This window comes from Chiloscyllium plagiosum, unplaced genomic scaffold, assembly GCF_037043375.1.
Source record: "Chiloscyllium plagiosum isolate Xiang-an unplaced genomic scaffold, Cpla_swu_hap1 HiC_scaffold_5, whole genome shotgun sequence".
NCBI classification, from domain to species: Eukaryota; Metazoa; Chordata; class Chondrichthyes; order Orectolobiformes; family Hemiscylliidae; genus Chiloscyllium; species Chiloscyllium plagiosum.
Genome location: NW_028270143.1, coordinates 66,973,466 through 66,994,645, shown reverse-complemented (window position 1 = coordinate 66,994,645; position 21,180 = coordinate 66,973,466). Strand labels below are relative to the sequence as shown.

Sequence of the window (21,180 nt, the reverse complement as noted above, 5' to 3'; positions counted from 1 at the left end):
AGTTACTAGTGGTGTACCGCAAGGATCTGTTTTGGGTCCACTGCTGTTTGTCATTTTTACAAATGACCTTGATGAGGGAGTAGAAGGATGGGTTAGTAAAATTGCGGATGACAGTAAGGTTGGTGGAGTTGTGGATAGTGCTAAAGGATGTTATAGTTTACAGAGGGACATAGATAGCTGCAGAGCTGGGCTGAGAGGTGGCAAATGGAGTTTAATGTGGAGAAGAGTGAGGTGATTCACTTTGGAAGGAGCAACAGGAATGCAGAGTGCTGGGCTAATGGTAAGATTCTTGGTAGTGTAGACGAGCAGAGCGATTTCGGTGTCCATGTACATGGATCCCTAAAAGTTGCCACCCAGGTTGATAGGGTTGTTAAGAAGGAATACAGTGTGTTAGCTTTCATTAGCAGAGGGATTGAGTTTTGGAACCGTGAGGTCATGCTGCAGCTGTACAAAACTCTGGTGCAGCCACACTTGGAGTATTGCATACAGTTCTGGTCACCGCATTATAAGAAGTATATGGAAGCTTTAGAAAGGGTTCAGAGGAGATTTACTAGGATGTTGCCTGGTATGGAAGTAATGTCTAATGAGGAAAGGCTGAGAGACTTGAGGCTGTTTTCGTCAGAGAGAAGAAGGTTGAGAGGTGACTTAACTGAAACATATAAGATAATCAGAGGATTAGATAGATTAGAGTAGTGCTGGGAAAGCACAGCAAGTCAGGCAACATCTGAGGAGCAGGAAAATTGATGTTTTGGGCAAAAGCCCTTCATCATATTCCCTTTCACCTGGAAGATTAGATAGGGTGGACAGTGAGAGGCTTTTTCCTTGGATGATGATGGCTAGGACAAGGGGGCATAGCTTTAAATTGGGGGGTGATAGATATAGGACAGATGTCAGAGGTAGTCCCTTTATTCAGGAAGTGGTAGGGCCATGGAACACACTGTCTGCAACAGTAGTAGACTTGCTAACATTAAGGGCATTTAAATGGTCATTGGATAGACATATGGATAAGAATGGAATAATGTAGGTTAGATGGGCTTCAGATTGGTTTCACAGGTTGGTGCAAAAAACGGGTCAAAGGGCCTGTGCTGTGCTGTAATGTTCTATGTTCTGTGTTTCAGTGATGAGGCAAGAATGTCATTAGTATGTGGCAAGTAGCTTATTTGCATGTATTAACATCGTATCATTACATATTCTTGATTAATTTATACCAGGTTTACTATTCTCCATGTGACATTGGGTAACTCTTCAGCAACATGTAAGTCAGAGCAGGAACTTGGTACCTCCAGCTGTCTGCTTATTCCATCCTGGCCAACATTCCCTAACATCATAAGGCACAATGCTTGGGTAGCGTGCAACTGTACCCTTCATCCACAGAGAGTGGCATCACAGTCACACAAACATCACCACATCATCATAGAATATCTTGTCTAACTTAAAATACTGGTGTTGGTGGTACTATACACTGGAATGCACCAACACCTTTTATTGTAATGCTGCTGAAAGGCCCCTTCAGCACAGGTACAAACAGCTTTATCATGGCTTTTAGCTGCTCTCTTAACAGTCACTCACTTTGCGTCTCCTTGGATGCTCACAACGTCTCTGCCATACCTTGTCTCTTTGGACTGTGCTGTTTCAATGTCACAACTGCACCCTGTACCAGCAGCTTACACAGCAATGAGAATATACTATTGCTATGCCATGCATTAGGGAAAGACGAGGCAGAAATCTAGAATCATAGAGTCACTGGTTATCACTGCTGCCTTGCAACACCCAGGATACAGGTTCAACTCTAGCCTTGGGTGGCTATTTGTGTGGAGTTTTCACATTCTCCCCATGTCTGCGTGGGTTTCCTGCAATTGCTCTGCTTTCCTCCCACAGTCCAAAGATGTGGAGGTTGGTGGAGGTGCCATGCTACATTCCCCATAGTGTTCAGGGTTGTTCTGGCTAGGCGGATTAGCCATAGTAAATGCGGGGTTATGGGGATAAGGTGGGGTGTTTGGTTAGTGACTTTTCAGAGGGTCAGTGGACCAGATGGCCTCTATATGCGCTGTACAGATTCTATGATTCTAGGCAGGGTCCCAACATTGTATGGCACTAAGACTAGATAGCCTACATAAATTAATTCTTGTAGCTGCCATTAAAATAACACTTGATCAACAGATGATGATGTGAAATAATGTGAGATAATATTCCACCTGTATGCCCTTGGAAGCATTTAATTTTTATGTCCCGCCAATGACATGGACTGTGAAGGCTTTTTGATAGATGATAGCAATTGACCTGGTGTACAGTTGGGCTTTAAATATGATGCCAATGCAAGTACCTCCACCACTGACAAGTGTAAGATAGTGGAAGATAGGCACCACAAAGACTTGGTACAAAGGATTGTGTGAGATAAGTCGTGAGGGCTCACGGGAGAGAAACGCCTCAAATACAATTCTCTGAATTTGACACAGCCAGCTTTTGATGAATCTCTGGCCTGTGTCACCACAAGGTCTGTAGTGGTTCAAGACGACAACTCATCAGCACCTCAAGGATAACTAGGGATAAGCAATGGTGCTGGCTCATGAATGAATTATATAAAAAAAGAAAGAAACTATCAAAGAGTTTGGAAGCACCAAAGATTGATCTCTAGTGATAGCAGCAATTGCTTGTGGTGATTTTCGTGGAAGGATAGTTTCAAGAGATGTACAAAGAGAAGTAAAATATACAAAATGCTGTATGACATTGTGCTTAAGGGATTTTATATTACTGAATGTCTGGCTCATATTTCAAAGAGAAAGCTGAGTGTGATGTTGTCCTCACAAGTATTCATCAAACTGGTTTAGACCTGTGTGCTTACCGGCTTCAACATGAATATTGCAACCTTATCAACACTACTGCTGCATGGACGATAACCCTTGACTTTGAGCCAATCCTAATTGGAGAAATGCAATTGTATTTATTGTGCTGATTTGCTTGCAGTAATCATGTGGCTTCTACCCCTACTACAACTGACTTTGTGTATAGTCTGTGGCACCTATTCATCACTTGAAATATTGTATCTGGAATGGTTCAGCTGTGGTTATTTGGATTTTCAGAGCCGTATGAGAGCCAGCTACTGAAAGAAACAGCAAGGAAGCATTAAAACAAAACAGTCATCTGTAATTTTGAATTACTCATAGTGTGTCAAAATGGTTGTGCATTTTCCACTCCTTATTGCTGTAGAAAAGAGATATGAGACAGAATTGGAATTTTTTTTACTGTCAGTAGAAAAAATATGAAACAAAATTGATTTATAAAAATTCTGGTGCAAATAAGAACAGGAACTCTGCTATTGCAACTGGGCTAAAAGAACTACAAACTTTATTGTAGATTTTATTTCATTCAGGAGCAGAAAAGCCATAGTGCTGTTAATTAGTAGTTCTCTTTGTGACCATATTTATTGGGTAATATGGTATTTTGTAACTCCAAATTAGAATGAAGTAACTTTCTTTTGACTTTTTTATGAACAATGATATGTTTGGACAAAAATAAATTGCTAAATATTTCTGGGAAAAGTACATTTTTATGATTGGAAATTGTGTAATATAATTGAGTATAGAAAGCTAATTAAAAGATGATGTACTCTTCCTCCAGCTTAATTGAGCTTAACTGGAACAGTACTGGGGATTGCGCACTGGTGTGTCAGAGTAGGCATTGAAAATGTCAGGGGACTGAAAGTTCAGAATCACATTTGCAGCCTGACATTCAGTGTTCCACAAAACAATAATGCAATCTGTGTTTGGCCTTCCCATAGTTGAGAAGATGGGATTGTGAGCAGTGAATATAGTAGACTAAATTGAAAGAAGTACTAATTTTTTTTCTTTGCATGAAGGAGTGTTTGGCATGCAAGATGATAAGAAGAGAGGAGGTAATAGGAGAGGTGTTATATCTGCTATGCTTGCAAAATAAGGTGCTGAAGGAAGGAGAGTTAATGATGGGTTGATTGGAGAATGGGCTAGCTTATTATAGAGGGAAGGCTGAAAATGGAGGGGAAGATGTGTTTTATTATGCTAAAGGTACCAGAAATCGCAGAAGCTGCTGAGCTTGGATGCTGGTGGGGAAGAAGTTGAAGGCAAGTGGAATATAATGTTGTGTTGCTGGGTAGTAAGTCACAGGTTGGTCTGCTAACCTACAAGAGCAGCAAGATAATCAGTGGCTTTCATGCAAGTCTTTGGATTGCAACCAAGATAATGAAGTGCTACAAGTCAGGACAGAGGTAAGCTTGAGTCAGAGAGCAGAATGGAAACTTTGAACACCTAAAGTCACAGTGGTATTTCAAGGAAGACTCCTGGCCAGAGAGGTGAATGCAGAGGTGAAGGTAACAGAAGGACAGCTTAGTGAAGTATGGACTTTAAAATTTATTGAAATTGGGCTAAAAGACAATGAAGCTTAGTCATTTGCTAATACTGATTGGGATTGAAAGGGGAAGAACCAAATGGGTAATTAACACAAGGCAGAGGCTGAGACTGAAAGGAGGGATGCAGGAAAGGGAATATCACTATCATGTTGGTTAAATATGTTGTTGATTTGAAATAATGTTTTGTCCTTGGCCAGAAAGATGCCTGAAAATTGGATTTTTGAAAGATTGAGCAAAGATAAGTTGCAGTATTCATAGACAAATCCAAACTCTGGCATCTATACTTATTTTAATCCAATCTCTTCAGAGATGTTATAGCACACACTCTAAGGCAGATGGGACTTCAACCTGGCCTTCCTTGCCCACAGGTAGGAAGACTACCAAAACACCTCTGGACATTAGATTTTTAAAAAATCTAGTTTGTACACTGCCTCCAGGGAATCCTGTCTCATTTTCTGCGAAACAGAAGAACTGACCTCTTACTGAGAGTGATATACTGTACTTCTTTTCCATAAAATAATTCTCTGTATTTTCTTTTGATATTCCTGTCTGCTTTCTCTTTGTTTCTGCAACATTACACAAATTATGGTCCTCCTCCAGCAGTCTTTGTCAGCAGCTGTTCTTTGCACATGCCGGCACGTAGCATCTTTTTACCTTTCTTAATAATACTACCAGGTCAAGGGTCACCAGGTCACTTGGGCCAAGATCCTTTATTATTCATGAAGAAAATTACATTTAATCCTGAACTCTTAGTCATTTCCAAACATTCTTGAAAACAGTTATAAATTACACAGACCTTGTAAAAGAAATTTCAACATTTCATTATCATTTCCAAGTCAAATGTTGTCAAGCCCCACACTCTCAACACAATTTAATTAGTTGAGTGTCTCAAGTCATATCCCATTATTAAATGGATGGACTCAAATATTAAATTTAATCAACACAGAAATTTGGAGGATGTACTCTGGGTTGGGGTGTACCTTCTAGTCAGACAAACTCATATATATTGAGTCCAAGCCTAGAAGATGGATCTTCTGCACAACTTGCCAAACAGGATTACAATGTTTTGTCACTGACTTGAGGAAATGTTGTAATTTATTTCAGAAAGGATTGTGGAATCTATCATTGTTTTTCAGAATGTTTGAAAATTATTTTCAGAGTTTGGGATCAAATGTAATTTTCTTGAATAATATTCGGAGGGTCCGTGTGGACTGGTTGGTCCGAAGGGCCTGTTTCCACACTGTTGGGAATCTAATCTAATCTATCCTTGACCTGGTAGTACTAGTTGAGAAAAGTAAGAAAGCTATAAACATGGTTGAATTATATGGGCACTAATGTTAAGTCACAATTTTATTCATTTTTATCTTTAGCATCAAGGCACAGAAGGAGATTGTTTCGCCTAATAGGCATGTGCCAGCTCTTTGAAAGTATGATCCAGTTGGTTGACATTTTACTCCTTGCCATTAGCGATGCAGTTCCCTTTTTCCTTTATAGGTAATTTCCCCATTTGCAAGTTACAATTAAATCCATTTCCATTCTCCTTTCGGGCAATGCATTCAAATTACAACAATTGACCAATCATAAAAGCTTCTCATCAGCTCCCTCTTGGTATTTTAATAATTATCTTAAACTTCCATCTTTCAATTATTAACTTTCTCTGTTTCTACTCTATCATAATCCTTTCTCTGCCAATTTTTTTTTCTGATGGCATTTGCCAGTTTTTTGCTACCACATGAATGAGATTAATACCTGTATTTTTGGTAGAGCGGTTCCCAATGCCCAGCAACATCATTTGTGCAATTGTTTCCACTGATACTCCACAGAAGGTACAGGTAATGATGGATGAAGTCTGCAGTAGCTCTTACCCTGATTACCAACTGGCCTATTCTTGCATCCAGAGAGATCTTAAGCTTTACAGTTTAGCAGCCTCATCCACCTATTTCTCAACAATTATTATTCATAACTATTGTATATATTTCAGTGCTCTATATCACACAATATTTTCCCACAAAAGATATGTTCTGTCTATGTCATCGAGTAGTAATTCAGTTGTTGTTTCATTATCAAATAATGGGTGGAACAATAACTACTCAGCAATGGATGGTGTAATTACCAAAATTCAGCACAAGTACTTTCCCCGTTCCCAGTTTTTGAGTTAATGTCCTGACAGGTGTTGCATTTCTAGTTCTGACTCATTTCTTTGGCTTGTGTCTCATTCCTGTGGTTTCTGTCTCAATCTTATGCCTTGTGTTTCACTCTCCTGGCATGTGCCTTGCTGTCCCGGCAACTGCTTCTGTTTCTCTCTTTATTGGTATGAGCCTCTCTGTTCTGGCTTTGGTTCCTTTCTCCTGAGTACTGAGGAAGGAGTATTGATTTCAGTAACAGGGATAAAAATAAAGTTTTATCTATCTTATTACAGAGTAAGAACATAGGAACGCAAGTAGATCTCTTGGACTATCAGTACTGCTTACAATTTAATTGGCCAGGAAAACTCTTCCATTGTAGTGGCAATTCATTAGTATTCATCAAAATATTCATTTTCCAGCTAGCTAACTGCATCTTTTTGAATTCTGTAACTGATTTTGTATTAACAGCCTTCACAACATTTTGTAAATGAAGAAAATCTGGATTGCCCTTTTAACCAATTCTGTTCTCCTTCAACCTTTCATCTCCATACTCTACTTTTCCCTTGTGGACGAACAAGTATTTATACTTACCTGATTAAATTTTCTTCCCTATCTTAAACATCTGAGTCATATTATTATTTTACCTCCTTCTCTACAGAGAACACAGATCAAATCAACACAAATTGATTTCCCAACAGTGCATTCTAGGTGCTTGTCTTTATAAAATGGTTGCTTCTCAACTTAGCCACACTTTAGAACTATCAAAGAACTGATGGTTGGAGCATGATTAATTTTGGTTTATTTGTGTTGAATTTCTTGTATAATGTATTTTGCATTACTGTTCTGCTGCTGTTACCTGCACCCATTCTGAATGAAATGTTTTCCAACAGCTGACAACAGCTGCTTCCTCACCAATGACCGCTTTGCTTAGTACAGACATTCCATTTGAACTACAAATGGCTGTTATGGATTTGGAAGAGGGAAAAGGAATTTAAATATAGGGGATAAAAAAGAAATGCAGATGCACCAGCTCTCCCAGATCCTGATTACTGGGATTTTATGGTGGCACTGGTGGAAACCAATGGAAGCAGTCATTGCCACCAGGGAATGCTTCACTGGCCAGAGGTTGGGAAAACACTAGCACTAATGGGAAGAAGCTCTTAAATGACTTTTAACTAGCTTCTTGAGGTTCAATTTCCTTTGAGCAGGAGGACTGTAAGGCATTTTACTTGCTACTGGTTAAATGCCATTGCAGTAAGAAAGCAATGGCATTGTTTTTTTCACTCTCACCCCCATAGCTCAACCCAGCTTCTTGCCTGCCATCCCTTAATGCACCACAAAACTCCAGCTTTAAATTCAGCTCAGGACTCTGAAGCTCAGACCCAAGCACATCTACTTGAACAAGTCCAAAAGTCTTGTCTTTGTCAACCACAGGTAACAATGGAAGCAATTACCAAGTTCTATCCTCTATTGGAGTCTAATGACAGACATAATCCCAGATTAACAGTTTTTCAGTTGCTATGAAGCTCATCAGAGCCATAGATTTCTTTCAGATTCTCACTGGCAACATTTGTCATGTTGGCCAGAGTTGGTCTGTTGATGCAGCAATTAGATTAGATTAGATTACATTACATTACAATGTGGAAACAGGCCCTTCGGCCCAACAAGTCCACACCGACCCGTCGAAGCGCAACCCACCCATACCCCTACATTTACCCCTTACCTAACACTACGGGCAATTTAGCATGGCCAATTCACCTAACCTGCACATCTTTGGACTGTGGGAGGAAACCGGAGCACCCGGATGAAACCCACGCAGACACGGGGAGAACATGCAAACTCCACACAATCAGTCGCCTGAGGTGGGAATTGAACCCGGGTCTCTGGCGTTGTGAGGCAACAGTGCTAACCACTGTGCCACCGTGCCGCCCACATTAGATGTCAGAAGATTTCTTTCCTCCTAGGGATCATGCTTATTAATAGATAGGAGGCAAAATCTTGATTTTATATAGCACCTTTCAAAACTGCAGGATATCAAAAGTGTATTATTTAGTCGCTGTATTAATATAGGATCTGCAGCCAATTTGGGCAATGCAAGCTCCCACAAACAACAAGGTTATAATTGCAGATACAGTGAAATGGCTCAACATTCTGATTATATCGAAACATATTCCTGCTGGCAGAGTAGCAAATCCTATAGAATGATATTCTTGAAAGCTGAAATTCCACACTGGCAGGTCCAGATTATCTGACCTTGTCTGATCTCCTCCTGTGACTCTGCCAACAATCATAATAGAGTTTGACTACAAAAGAACATAAAATTATGGAGCATTGAGCAAGCCATCATTTGACATCAAGATCTCCCAACAAAAGAATTTGCAATGCCTATGTGTATTGCTAAACTTGGGAAAAAGTTAACAGTGGTATTGATCAGGGAGAAGATGAAGTTGATACAAGTGGAAAATCATGGTTTGGAACAGAAAATGGGCATTACAAAGGAGTGGGAGATCCCAGCATTGAGTTTGCCCGCACGAGGCCAACACATTGGACTGGTCAGCAAGGATTTGGAGGAGAACAATTGCCTATCTCAGTGTCAGTGATGATATGCTAATGTAGTTTAAGATGGCCCAAGAAGAAAAGACTTCCATTTCCAGGCAATCCTACATAAGCAAAGAGTCACCCTGGCAAAGAGGCTAGACCACAAGGAGTTGGAGCCACAGGGTTATTGGACAAGATTCAAGAAAAGGCAAGGCATCATCTTCTGCACAGTAAGTAGTAAGGGTGTCTCAGTAATGACAGATAATTGATTCCAAAATGGTCTTGCACACGTCATGAAACATTCATAATGGGACAGTATTATCGGACTTGAAACTGGACTGTTTCACTGTCCTCAGCCATATTGGGTTCAAATGATCTATCAAGCCGCTGAAAACGAGGGGGAGCATGTTCAAACAGACCAATGATAAGGATCTTTCCTCTCACCCATGAGAGGCTGACATTGAAATTCCAGCTAAGAGATAACAATGGAAACTTACACAGATATGGACAATGTCATACATTGCACAATGGGATTGACAGATGATACAATCATAGATGCAATACATTCTTCAAATGAGGAGGCTGTAAACCTTGGTATAGTGATGAATCAAAAACATAAATTCCTGGAGAAATTCAGCAGCTCTGGCAGCAACTGTGGAGTGAAAGCAGAGTTAATATTTTGGGTCCAGTAACCTTTTTTCAGGCTGCATTATGGATATTAAAATTAAGAAGGCATGCAGAACAGAGCCTGAAAGGAAATAGAATTGATACTGGTAGAGATTTCCTGTTATTTATTGACTCTTTTTCAAATGGATTAGTAATTATGGGTATCCCATTTAAAACCTAAAACTGATAGTGTGAAAGTGTTGCATGGAAGGAACATTTTAATAAAGATTTTCAGTAAACCGCCATTTATTTTCAGGCATCAGTGAAATGCTTGTGTCTGCTCAGCATTTTTCAGTTATATATGTAGGTTCTTTTATCTTTCTGTTAGGTGAGGTAGACATCTTATGCTACACTACACATCTTGTAGCTGCACTCTTTTCCTGCCTCCTGACTCTCACTCATTCCTACCTCAGACTATAACTCACTTATTTTTCAAAGTCTCTGATTAGTGGACCCCAGTTTGACAGGCAGGACTTGAAAGAAGAATTGCATTTATCCAGCTCCCTTCCTAGACCTCAGACATTCCAAAACACATTACAGTTTGTGAAGTACTTGTGAATTGTATTCATTGTTGTCATGTCAGAAATACAACAGCCAGCAAGCTCCAAACAATGGCAATGTGGTAATGACCAGATAATCTACCTCTGTGATGCTGATTGTGAGATTAACATTGATCAGCAAGCCAGGCAATAGTACTATACAATATTTTATATCCACCTGATGTGCAGAAAGCTTAGTTTAAATGTCTCATCCAAAAGATAGTGTTACCAACAGTGCTGTGCTCCATCAGTACAATACTGGAGTGTTAGTGTAGATTTTTCTGCTTAACCTTGGAGTGGGACTTGGTACTGGAGACCAGAACAATATAACTCAGAGGCAAGACTACTGCTGACTGAACCATAGCTGACAGTCTTTATAGTAGAACAGACCCAAAATATAAAACAAATCCAGTTGAAGTCCTTCCTGAAAGAGCCTTTCTAAAGAACTGGATGCCTCAAGGTTATCGGTGTGCTTGTTACTGGTTTCACATAAATTACTGTTGATGTACCTGATGTGTGTGTCAGTTCTGAAATGAATTTTGCTGAAAAGCTAGTGTTGGGTATGGACTTATTATTATGGTTTGCCATAATTTTACAAATGGATTTTCTAACGATATGGTATGAGCCCTCAAAACTGAACTGCAGGGTACTTGACAGTAATGTGCACAATCTAATTGACACAAAGCTTCACTAATGCAGCAAACATCAACATCAGTTCATCAATGCAAATATTGAACAGCAATTTTTACTACAAAAGAACCAATCCCGATTCAGAGCATTATCTATCTGTTAGACTTCACTTTGAAGCCACAGCATTAAGGAGCCCTAAAGAAGATAGGGAAGTCAAATTATCTCCATTTCAGGTAATTCCAGATTAACTAACCTATGGCAAACCTCTTTTAAAACACTTTGAAGAATTCCTACTTTAGTCTGTCACTCAGTGTGGCAAAAGTGTAGGAAGGAAATGGAGATAGAATTTTGCCACCTTTTGTATTTGATGCTCATGATCAGATGGCTTCATCCAGGATGCAAGTTGTAATTTGTTTTTAGCATGGTGGACAGAACAAAACCCAGATTCTAGCCATGGCTCATATCCTTACTCTTCCCTCTGAGCCAGGGTCCTGGGCAGTTCACTTTCATAATATTTCCTGGAGCCCTTGGAAATATTTGGACAAGGCCTCTGGGGACCCATGACATCTAATTTGATAACCCCAGGAATTTAGAATTGAAATAGCTTGACAACAGTGAGACTTAGCAGCATTTGCTGAAATGGCATCATTTTTCGATATAAAGAGGGAATATTTTAGCTAGAAGTTCTGAAGTGTCATCCCTCAAAGAGGAAGAACTAAAATGAATAAGGTTTTTTTTAATGCAGTCAGGAAGAAGGGTGTGCCACCTCTTTTTTTGGCAGGGCTCTCTCTTCAAATCTGTAATTCTAGCCCTTTTTGATTTTTGTTTTCCTTTAATAGAAGCTAGAAAATCTTTCCGTTTGCTAGTCTGCACTCTTCCACCTGTCATATAATTTTCTCCTCTTGGAAATAAAATGTCAATCTAATATGCAAGAATCAAAAGTGATCTGAGGCTTTATTTGTTTTCAACACTTAATTTATGGCTTTTATTTTAATGAGGAACTCTAACTAGGATCAGGAATGAAATGCTGCATGTATGTGAGTGACCCTCCCAACATTCTCTTGTTTCTCTCAGTCCTCGCTTAGCTTGCCTGTTTTAAAGATATTAACAATTAGGATTTCCATAATTTCTCAACAAAATACAGTTAATCATTATGAGCAGTGGGAATGAAGAAAGAGGGAAGTAAATCCAGTGCTGCTGCAACAACCAGAATGGTTGAGAGTGTATTTTTGTCTAGTTCTCAATGTGGTTCACAGAAGCTACATTTTTGCAGGGCACTGAACCTCCACATTAAAAGTTTCCTCAAGTGAGTTATTGCTAATTACCATGTAGCAAAAGGAACCTAGCAATGGCACTTTATGGGGACCTTGGTCTGAAATACCACTGCATCTTTAACCTGAAAGCAGAGTTGCAATCACATGATGATACATAGAGGACTTCAGTAAGGCATTCAACAAGGTTTCACATGGGAGACTGTACAGCAAGGTTAGATCTCATGGAATACAGGGAGAACTAGCCATTTGGATATAGAACTGGCTCAAAGATAGAAGACAGAGGGTGGTGGTGGAGGGTTGTTTTTGAGATTGGAGGCCTGGGAGCAATGGAGTGCCACAAGGATCGGTGCTGGGTCCACTACTTTTCGTCAATAATATAAATGATTTGGATATGACCATAAGAGGTATAGTTAGTAAGTTTGCAGATGACACCAAAATTGGAGGTATAGTGGACAGCAAAGAAGGTTACCTCAGAGTACAACAGGATCTTGACCAGAAGGGCCAATGGGCTGAGAAGTGGCAGATGGAGTTTCATTTAGATAAATGTGAGGTGCTGCATTTTGGGAAAGCAAATTTTGGCAGGACTTATATACTTAATGGTAAGATCCTAGGGAGTGTTGCTGAACAAAGAGACCTTGGAATGCAGATTCATAGTTCCTTGAAAGTGGAGTCAAAGGTAGTTGGGATAGTGAGGAAGGCGTTTGGTATGCTTTCCTTTATTGGTCAGAGTGTTGAGTACAGGAGTTGGGAGGTCATGTTGTGCCTGTACAGGACTTTGGTTAGACCATTGTTGGAATATTGCATGCAATTCTGGTCTCTTTCCTATCAGAAAGATGTTGTGAAACTTGAAAGGGTTCAGAAAAGATTTACAAGGATGTTGCCAGGGTTGGAGGATTTAAACTCTAGGGAGAGGTTGAATAGGCTAGGGCTGTTTTCCCTGGAGTGTCGGAGGCTGAGGGGTGACCTTATAGAGGTTTATAAAATCATTAGGAGAAGGGTAGGATAAATAGACAAAGTTTTTTCCCTGTGGTGGGGGAGTCCAGAACTGGAGGGCATAGGTTTTGGGTGAGAGGGGAAAGATATAAAAGAGACATAAGGGGCAACATTTTCATGCAGAGGGTGGTATGTGTATGGAATGAGCTGCCAGAGAAAATGGTGGAGGCTGGTACAATTGCAACATTTAAGAGGAATTTGGATGGGTATATAAATAGGAAGGGTTTGGAAGGATATTGGCCAGGTGATGGCAGGTGGGACTAGATTGGGTTGGGATATCTGGTCGGCATGGACGGGTTGGACCAAAGGATCTGTTTCCGTGCTGTACATCTCTCTGACTCTATGACATAGGCAGCTTAAATTTTCTTTATATTGTTCTTCAAAGAGTTAGCAGACCACAACCAAAGACAAGGAAGCAATGTTTCATTGCCTCAAAGCTGCTTCTTCAAATGATTTGTCATCAGAATGTTCTTCCTCTGTCGGGAAAGTGAGGTATGTCTATTGACAGGGCATGCAACTGTAAGCACCACGGTGAACTTGAACAGTAAGAAAGCTGTCAAATTTCTTTCTGTGATTTTTATTTTGCAGAAGAGACATGTACCATATTATCTGGAGTAGGATGGCAGTGGGCGGCACGGTGGCACTGCTGCTTCACAGCGCCAGAGACCCGGGTTCAATTCCCGCCTCAGGCGACTGACTGTGTGGAGTTTGCACATTCTCCCCGTGTCTGCGTGGGTTTCCTCCGGGTGCTCCGGTTTCCTCCCACAGTCACAAAGATGTGCGGGTCAGGTGAATTGGCCACGCTAAAATTGCCCGTAGTGTTAGGTTAAAGGGGTAAATGTAGGGGTATGGGTGGGTTGCACTTCGGCGGGTCAGTGTGGACTTGTTGGGCCGAAGGGCCTTTTTCCAAACTGTAAGTAATCTAATGTAAGTAATCTAATCTAATTGTCAGCTCCAAGTCAGAGCAGAACAAAACCAAATCAAAACTTTTGCAATTGTGAAGAAAAGCTCTATGTCAGCAAGTAACTGGATTGAATATGTTGCTAAAAGGGGATCATGATGCCAGGGCACATTTGGCAGTCGGCTGATAGCTTAGTCAGCTCTAACTCCCATTTAGGATCTGTGCCCACAGCTATCTGGAAAGTAGAGCACTCTCAGGCATTACAGTGGTGGTGTGTCACAGTGATGAATTTGTGCCTGGATCAGTGAGGAATTGGTACCAATGGGTATGTGGTTAAAGGTTGCCTAAAAAATAATTACTTCTTCATCAACCTGTTCAACGATGTTATTACATACCTCTGGAACAGGTGGAACTTGAACCAGGCCTCCTGGCTAAAAGATAGCGATACTACCACAAGTAATAGCACAGTAGTGTACAGTCTGAAGGAAGTTTTCCCTGACAATCCTCAATTCTGACTCCAATGCCATGATGTCATGGTACCAGAAGTGAGGGCATTTGCAGATGATTGCGCAAGGTTTCACACTGTGACTCCTCAGATAACTGAAGTAATCCTTGTCCAAATGCAGCAAGTCCTGGGCAATATCCAGGTTTGGGCTGACAATTGGTAAGTAATATTCACACCACACATGTGACAGGCAGTGACCATCTCCAACAAGACAAAATCTAAGCATTGTGTTCTTTGAGCTACCTGAAGAAGTGCAGTCAACTTTGGCAGTGTAGAACAGGATCCCACTTTATCCATATCCCACTAAATAGAAGGCAACTGCTGACCCAGAGCTGGAGGCTATGTTACCAGCGAAGGAGATTAAAATGATATTGACAGAGAATGGCAAGGCTGCTATTTTTTGATATCATAGCCTTGCTCATGAGTATAGAAGTCATGGAGATAGCTCTAATTGTTATGGGTCACATGAGTCTCACTTGATCCCCCTGATGCTGATGTTGGCTCCACTGATTCCCTGCTGCTTGGGCATCCACAAAGTACCTCTGATCACATGGGCATGACTAAAGTCATTGCATGCCTTCCTTGCAGAACTCACATTGTTATGAGCATGTCCGTCTAGAATCTGCCTGTCCTCTCTAACTGGCTGGTCAAGAGGAAGTAACATACAATTGTACTCCTCCTGTACAATTCCACGAGATTGATTGTGGTCAGGATGTGGTAATCTGCCTGATGTTGGGTGCTTAATGCTCGTGGCAGAATTCAACCCATGGGGTCAGTTTCTATAAGTGCAAACCAACACCATCACCCTTTAACTCTGTTCCAACAATCTCACTTCCACTACTCACTTAGACAATTTACCCAAATCAAGTGTTGGATGGAAAACCAAAACATCTTCAGCCTATTACAAATTCATATAATTGCCACTGATATTTCTTACTCCTTTTCCTCTTTCCCTAAGCTATTATCTCAAACTGACTTAAACTTATAACCTTTGAGTTTAACTTAGCTGAGTTGAAATTCTATTTCCCATATCATTCCGTCTAGAAAGACAATTGTTTTCAGACAACCTACTTCTGCGTCAAGCTGTTTGTTACTGAGATCCTCATCCAGACACCTCCCAACCCAACTATTTCAATATTTTCCTTACCAGCCTCATCCCTCTGTATTACAGCCCCTCTAGAGCTCTGCTGACCGAACCCTCTCCTGCTGTTGCTCACAATCATTTGTCCCTTCACTCATTTGAGTTATGCTAGTTTTTTTTCCCAACACTTTCATTTTTATGTTCTCAACCTTGTGTTTAGAATCCTTCATGGACCGTTCTCTCCCTATTTCTGTAATTTATTCCTATCTGGAACTTGTTCCCATCCCCAGAATGCTGCCTTCCCCAAATCTGCCTTTCCCTTCATTGGAGTTGAGAACTCCTCTGGAGTCTAGAACAGTCAGAGGTGGCTTAATTGTAACATAAGATCCTGAGGGATGGATGTTGAAAGGATGTTTCCTCTTGTGAGGAATGAGGGGTCATTGTTTAAAAATTAAACAATGGAAGGATGGCCATTTAAAACAAAGACGGAGGAAACATTTATTTCTCTTTCAGAGAGTTGTAAGTCATTGGAATTCCCTTCCTCAAAAAGCAATGAATGTAGAATCTTGAAATATTTTTAACGGAGCGGTAGATAGATTCTTGATTCCAAGGGGTGAATGATTACCAGGGATATGCAGAATTGAGATTAAAATCAGATCAGGGAGAAAGTGACGACTGCAAATGCTGAAGAGTCAGAGTCAAAACGTGTGGCGCTGGAAAAGCACAGCAGGTCAGGCAGCATCTGAGGAGCAGGAAAGTTGATGTTTTGGACATAAGCTCTTGCTGATGAAACATTGACTCTCCTGCTCCTCAGATACTACCTGGTGTGCTGTGCTTTTCCAGCGCCACACTTCCCAACGTTAAAATCATATCAGCCATGATCTAATTGGATGGCAGAGAAGGCTCAAAGGATTGAAGAGACTACTTTTGTTCCTTCTATACATCATGTCACATGTACCGAGATAGTGAAAAGAATTGTTTTGCATGCTAACCAGGCAAATCATATCTTACATAAATACATCAGAGTAATATAACTGAATGCAAAATACAGTGTTATAGCTACAGAGAAGGGGCAGAAAAAGATCAACTTTAATATATGAGAGATCTGTTCAAGAGTCTGATAATAGCAGGGAAGAAGCTGTTCTTAAATCTGTTGGTACATGTTTTCAAATTTTTCTATCTTCTGCCCAATGAAAGAAGGTGGAAAAGAGTATAACCAGGGTGGGAGGTGTCTTTGATTTTGTTTGCTGCTTTCCCAAGGCAACAGGAAATATAGACGGAGCCAATGGATGGAAGGCTGGTTTGCCTGATGGGCTGGGCTGTGCTCATGACTCTCTGTAATTTCTTGCTGTCTTGAGCACAGCAGTTGCCTAAAGTAAGGTATAAGTTCCAAGATGCTGTGGAGTACGATGGCTGCATGCGGATTCTTGCCCGAGGCTCATCCGCTCCCATCTGCTTTCTTTCTTTCTTTCTTCTTTTTACTTCTGCTCTTTTCTTTTCATTTTTTTCCTTTCTCTGGCGGGTTAGTCGGCAGCATCGGTGCAGCAGCAACAGCAGGCCATGTGCAAAGTGGCAGCACACTGGATTGTGGTGGTAACAGTTGAGGATTTTCACTGCATTTAACTGCATTATCCACTGTAAAATGCAAGTGACAATAACTCATATGAATTCAAATTCAGACCAAGCTGTGATGCATCCGGATAGAATGCTTTCTATGGTGCATTTATAAAAATTGGTAACAGTCATTGTGGACAGACCAAATTTCCTTAGCCTTCTGAGGAAGTTAAGGTATAAGTGTGCTTTCTTGACCGGAGCATTGATGTGAATGAACCAGGGCACAATTGTCAGTGTTATTTACTCTTAGGAACTTGAAGCTCTGAGCCATCTCCACCTCAGCACCATTGATACAGATCAGGACATGTCTGTCAATCTGCTTCCTGAAGTCAATGACCAGCTCCTTCGTTTTGCTGACATCTGTTCACACCAATAGTGACAGATGTGCTTTCAGCTATTTTTAAACTGACTATGAAATTTCTTTCCCTGAGTCTCTCAAGGAGGTCACAATGTAAATGAATAGGAACATACAGCTCCACCCTGTTCAGCCCAGTGGCATTTGTAACTGCCATGTTGACAAGCAGAAAATCCATTTAAATTTTATTGTAATTTTATTGCGTTTGTTGCTTGTGGCCATAGGTTTCCATTGCCAGTAACAATAAGGAGGTCTAGCACTCCTTTGGTCTTAACTTAACAAAATACAGTTCAATACAGTGTAAAAATTTGCATTACTCTATTAAAGGTCAAACAGATGTTTGGACACATATTTTAGCTGCTTACATCCATGTATTTTCTGTTTGTAGTCAAAACGATTTTACTGGTCTAATGTTGAAAAGATAAATGGAGCACTGTTTACATCATTCAACTGCATCTCTCTGCCCGACCATTTATTTAACAGACCTTCATTCCTGAGGATGGATTTTCACTCATGCTATTGATCAGAAATGTAATAATTGCACACTTAAAGTAGTGGGCAAAAGCATGGCACCCTGACACAACTGTTTTCAAATTCATAAAGGCCAACTTTATTATTTGTAAAAACTCATTGGGACATTCTGTGGCTGTGATAGGTATTACGTACATTCAAGATTTGTTTCTTTTCACAGTCCAGTTGGGCATCTATTGAGCAGAAGACGTCCAGTTCTGAAAAAAGGTCATACCAGACTTGAAACGCTAATGGTTTTTTCCCCACAGATTCTTCCAGACCCACTGAGTTCCTGCAGCATCCTCTGTGTTTGTTTCAGATTTACAGCATCTGCAGTATTTTCTTTTTATAACATTCAAACAGTCATAGTCAACTATTATTATCTTAATGTCATGTGACCTGTTGGATTCAAGACCTGAATGTGTGGACGTAGCAGCATAGTGGCACCAATCTACTTGTAATTAATTGTAGTTTATGTGCAGTAGAGAAACCTGGTTCAAGCTTTCTGTCAACCTGGGTTCATAAGATGGGCAAATTGGGGAAATTTGTGGACTTTCTACAATCTTTGACTTTCACGATGACTTCAGGAATTGCAGGCCTTGACTCGCAGCATGTTATGCCATTGACTCATGACATAACTGAGTTCATGTCAGTACCAACCTCTTGTGAATTCAATAAGAAGTCTTGCAGCTTACTGAGAAACCTCAGTTTCTCAAGACTTCAATCCATCTAAAGTATTAACCTATCTAAGAAAATGCAGGCCTAATTGAGAGAGATTGAAATAATCCCCAATTGAATTTTTTTCATTTGTATCCAATTACAATGAATGCAATAGTGTCTAATGTCTATGATTTGAATGAGTGAAACTTTATATTCCAAACCTTCAGGGCAAATTTGCGATAGGGAATAATCTTTTTAATTCTTAAACTCACACATCTTTTGTGCTGGAATTACATAAATTAGGACAAATACATTGAGGTCAATGAAATACATGCAATCACTTTGATCATGGACAACAATGAAGAACTCAAATTCTATCCATGAAAGCCAATATTTTAAAATGTTGTTAATGCAAAATTATGTTAGTTTTTTTTCAAATAAGGGATTCCAAAATCTTGCAGGTTCTAGTCATCAAGTTGAAATTGTTTTTGTTGGTATCCTCCATCACTGAAGAGTCAACAGGAGATGATATTATTTATTTGGGGCCACTGAATACCAATACAAATATGGATGCATCTTTGTTGCATGACTGTAAAACCTAATGACTGCCATGAAAGTGACTAAACCTCTACTGTCTGAAACTCCACTATGTATTCTACAGGCACGAGTGCAATGTGGTTACAATAATTGAGTTTGTCTTTCTTTGGGAATCATATCACACTATTTATCTGGATCATTGAGTGGCCTGCTGGAATCTGGTCCATTGCTCTCATACAACCTCCAGTATTATGCCACCACCAGCTAGTGGAGAAAGGTGGAATTGCCCATTTGGAGGGACATTGGGACGAATTTTATCCCCTTGTTCTGGCATGTTTAGAGGTGAAAACACTGCACCACCTTCCTGCTGTCACCAGATTTAACTGTGGGACAGAAAGGCCCCTGATTGGATTTCATGCCCAGCTGCCAGTTAAAGCCCTTAAATAGGCATCTAAAGATCACTGCTGTTTTTAGGCCAGCTGTAGGTTGGACCATCTCTACTCAGGGAGTGCAACAAGCCATAGGGAGGAGGCCTCTTCTGGTCCTGGTGTTGAAGGGGGAATTTTGGGTTCCCTTGTTCTCAACCAAGGGACATGGCATCATGATCTGCTGGACCCTGCTGCCTATATTCCTCCTCTCCACACCATACTCCCCCATCCTGTAATTCTCCTCTCACCATAACCCGCCTCTGGCTTCGGTTATCCCCCAATCCTGGGCCTTCCAGATGATGTCTGAGAGGACACGTATGGACCTTCCTGGTGGACGCAACATAGGGCTCATGCCTGTTATTCTGCTGGTAGTTGAGAAACTCCATAGTCTGAAATCTATGTCTTCCATGTTACTGTCCATTGCTCCAACCCTAACAAGGGTGATTGGGAAGTGCCAGAATCAGCAAGAACAAATAAGGCAGATATGATGGGCAGTAGGTAGAGGTGGGAGCAAGGCTAGATCAACTTATTCTGGGTGTCTGCCAATTAATTCCTACAGCTTGGCTTCTCTTAGCCAAATAACATTTGTGCTTTTCTCTTACATCAGTATCTATGCCAATGACATAAATCTACAACAATACTAAGATGCTGGGAGAGTTGGAAGGGAGCTTTCATTACCTTTAAAACAGTCTACTGGTTGACATGTAAGAACATGTGAACACCGTTAACGCTGTTTTCTCTTCTCTACTGTTCCAGGGCGCACACATGTTTTAATCGTTTGGATCTGCCACCATATCCATCATATTCTATGCTATATGAAAAGTTGCTCACAGCAGTGGAAGAAACCAACACTTTTGGACTTGAGTGAAAGAAACATTCATTTCTCATGAGGAATCCCACTCCTGCAGTGAACATGGAGCATCCTTGTCCTTATAACATGAGAAGCACAAAATGTGCATGTGCAAAGAGGATGCCTCAAATGTAAAGTATTATGGACACACTTCCTGGTTTCTGAATTAACCAAGAAAGGAAGAAGAAAAATTGTTGATGTCGAACCATTGTAACTACTTCCGGCTTGGTTTCATTTTTTTAAGTTTTGTAAATAAACATATCTCCAAAATGAATGGACTATAGACAATCTCATGCAATTAAAGCCATTTTCTTCTTGGCAGGGCCTCTTAATGTTAAAGGCAACTAATGTAACCTCATTAGCACATATTCACAAATTAATGTGTAAGAGCCATGGATTATATTCAATTTCAACTGCAAATTCACAACACGGATCTGCCTTTGATTTGTGGAATATTTTATGGAATTTCACTGTCAGAAATTACATATTAATTAGCTGATTGGCTGATTTGAAAGTCACATGATACTCAGGCTGCACTTCCTGTACAATCATGCTGCTGTATAAGAATGTCAATAAACTAATTTGTTATGCC

The 21,180-nt window shown here is 40.4% G+C and overlaps 1 protein-coding gene across 11 annotated transcripts in view; it reads left to right on the top strand.

Moving 5' to 3' along the window:
* The window catches only part of LOC122549923 (E3 ubiquitin-protein ligase HECW1-like), a 464,685-nt gene extending 443,505 nt beyond the window's left edge, over positions 1-21,180 (top strand). For all 11 annotated transcript variants that reach the window (XM_043690154.2, XM_043690156.2, XM_043690157.2 and 8 more), the window contains one exon: positions 20,495-21,180. In XM_043690154.2, coding sequence (XP_043546089.2) covers positions 20,495-20,606 — 112 coding nt within the window. In that variant the 3' untranslated portion in view covers positions 20,607-21,180. The remainder of the gene's footprint in view (positions 1-20,494) is intronic.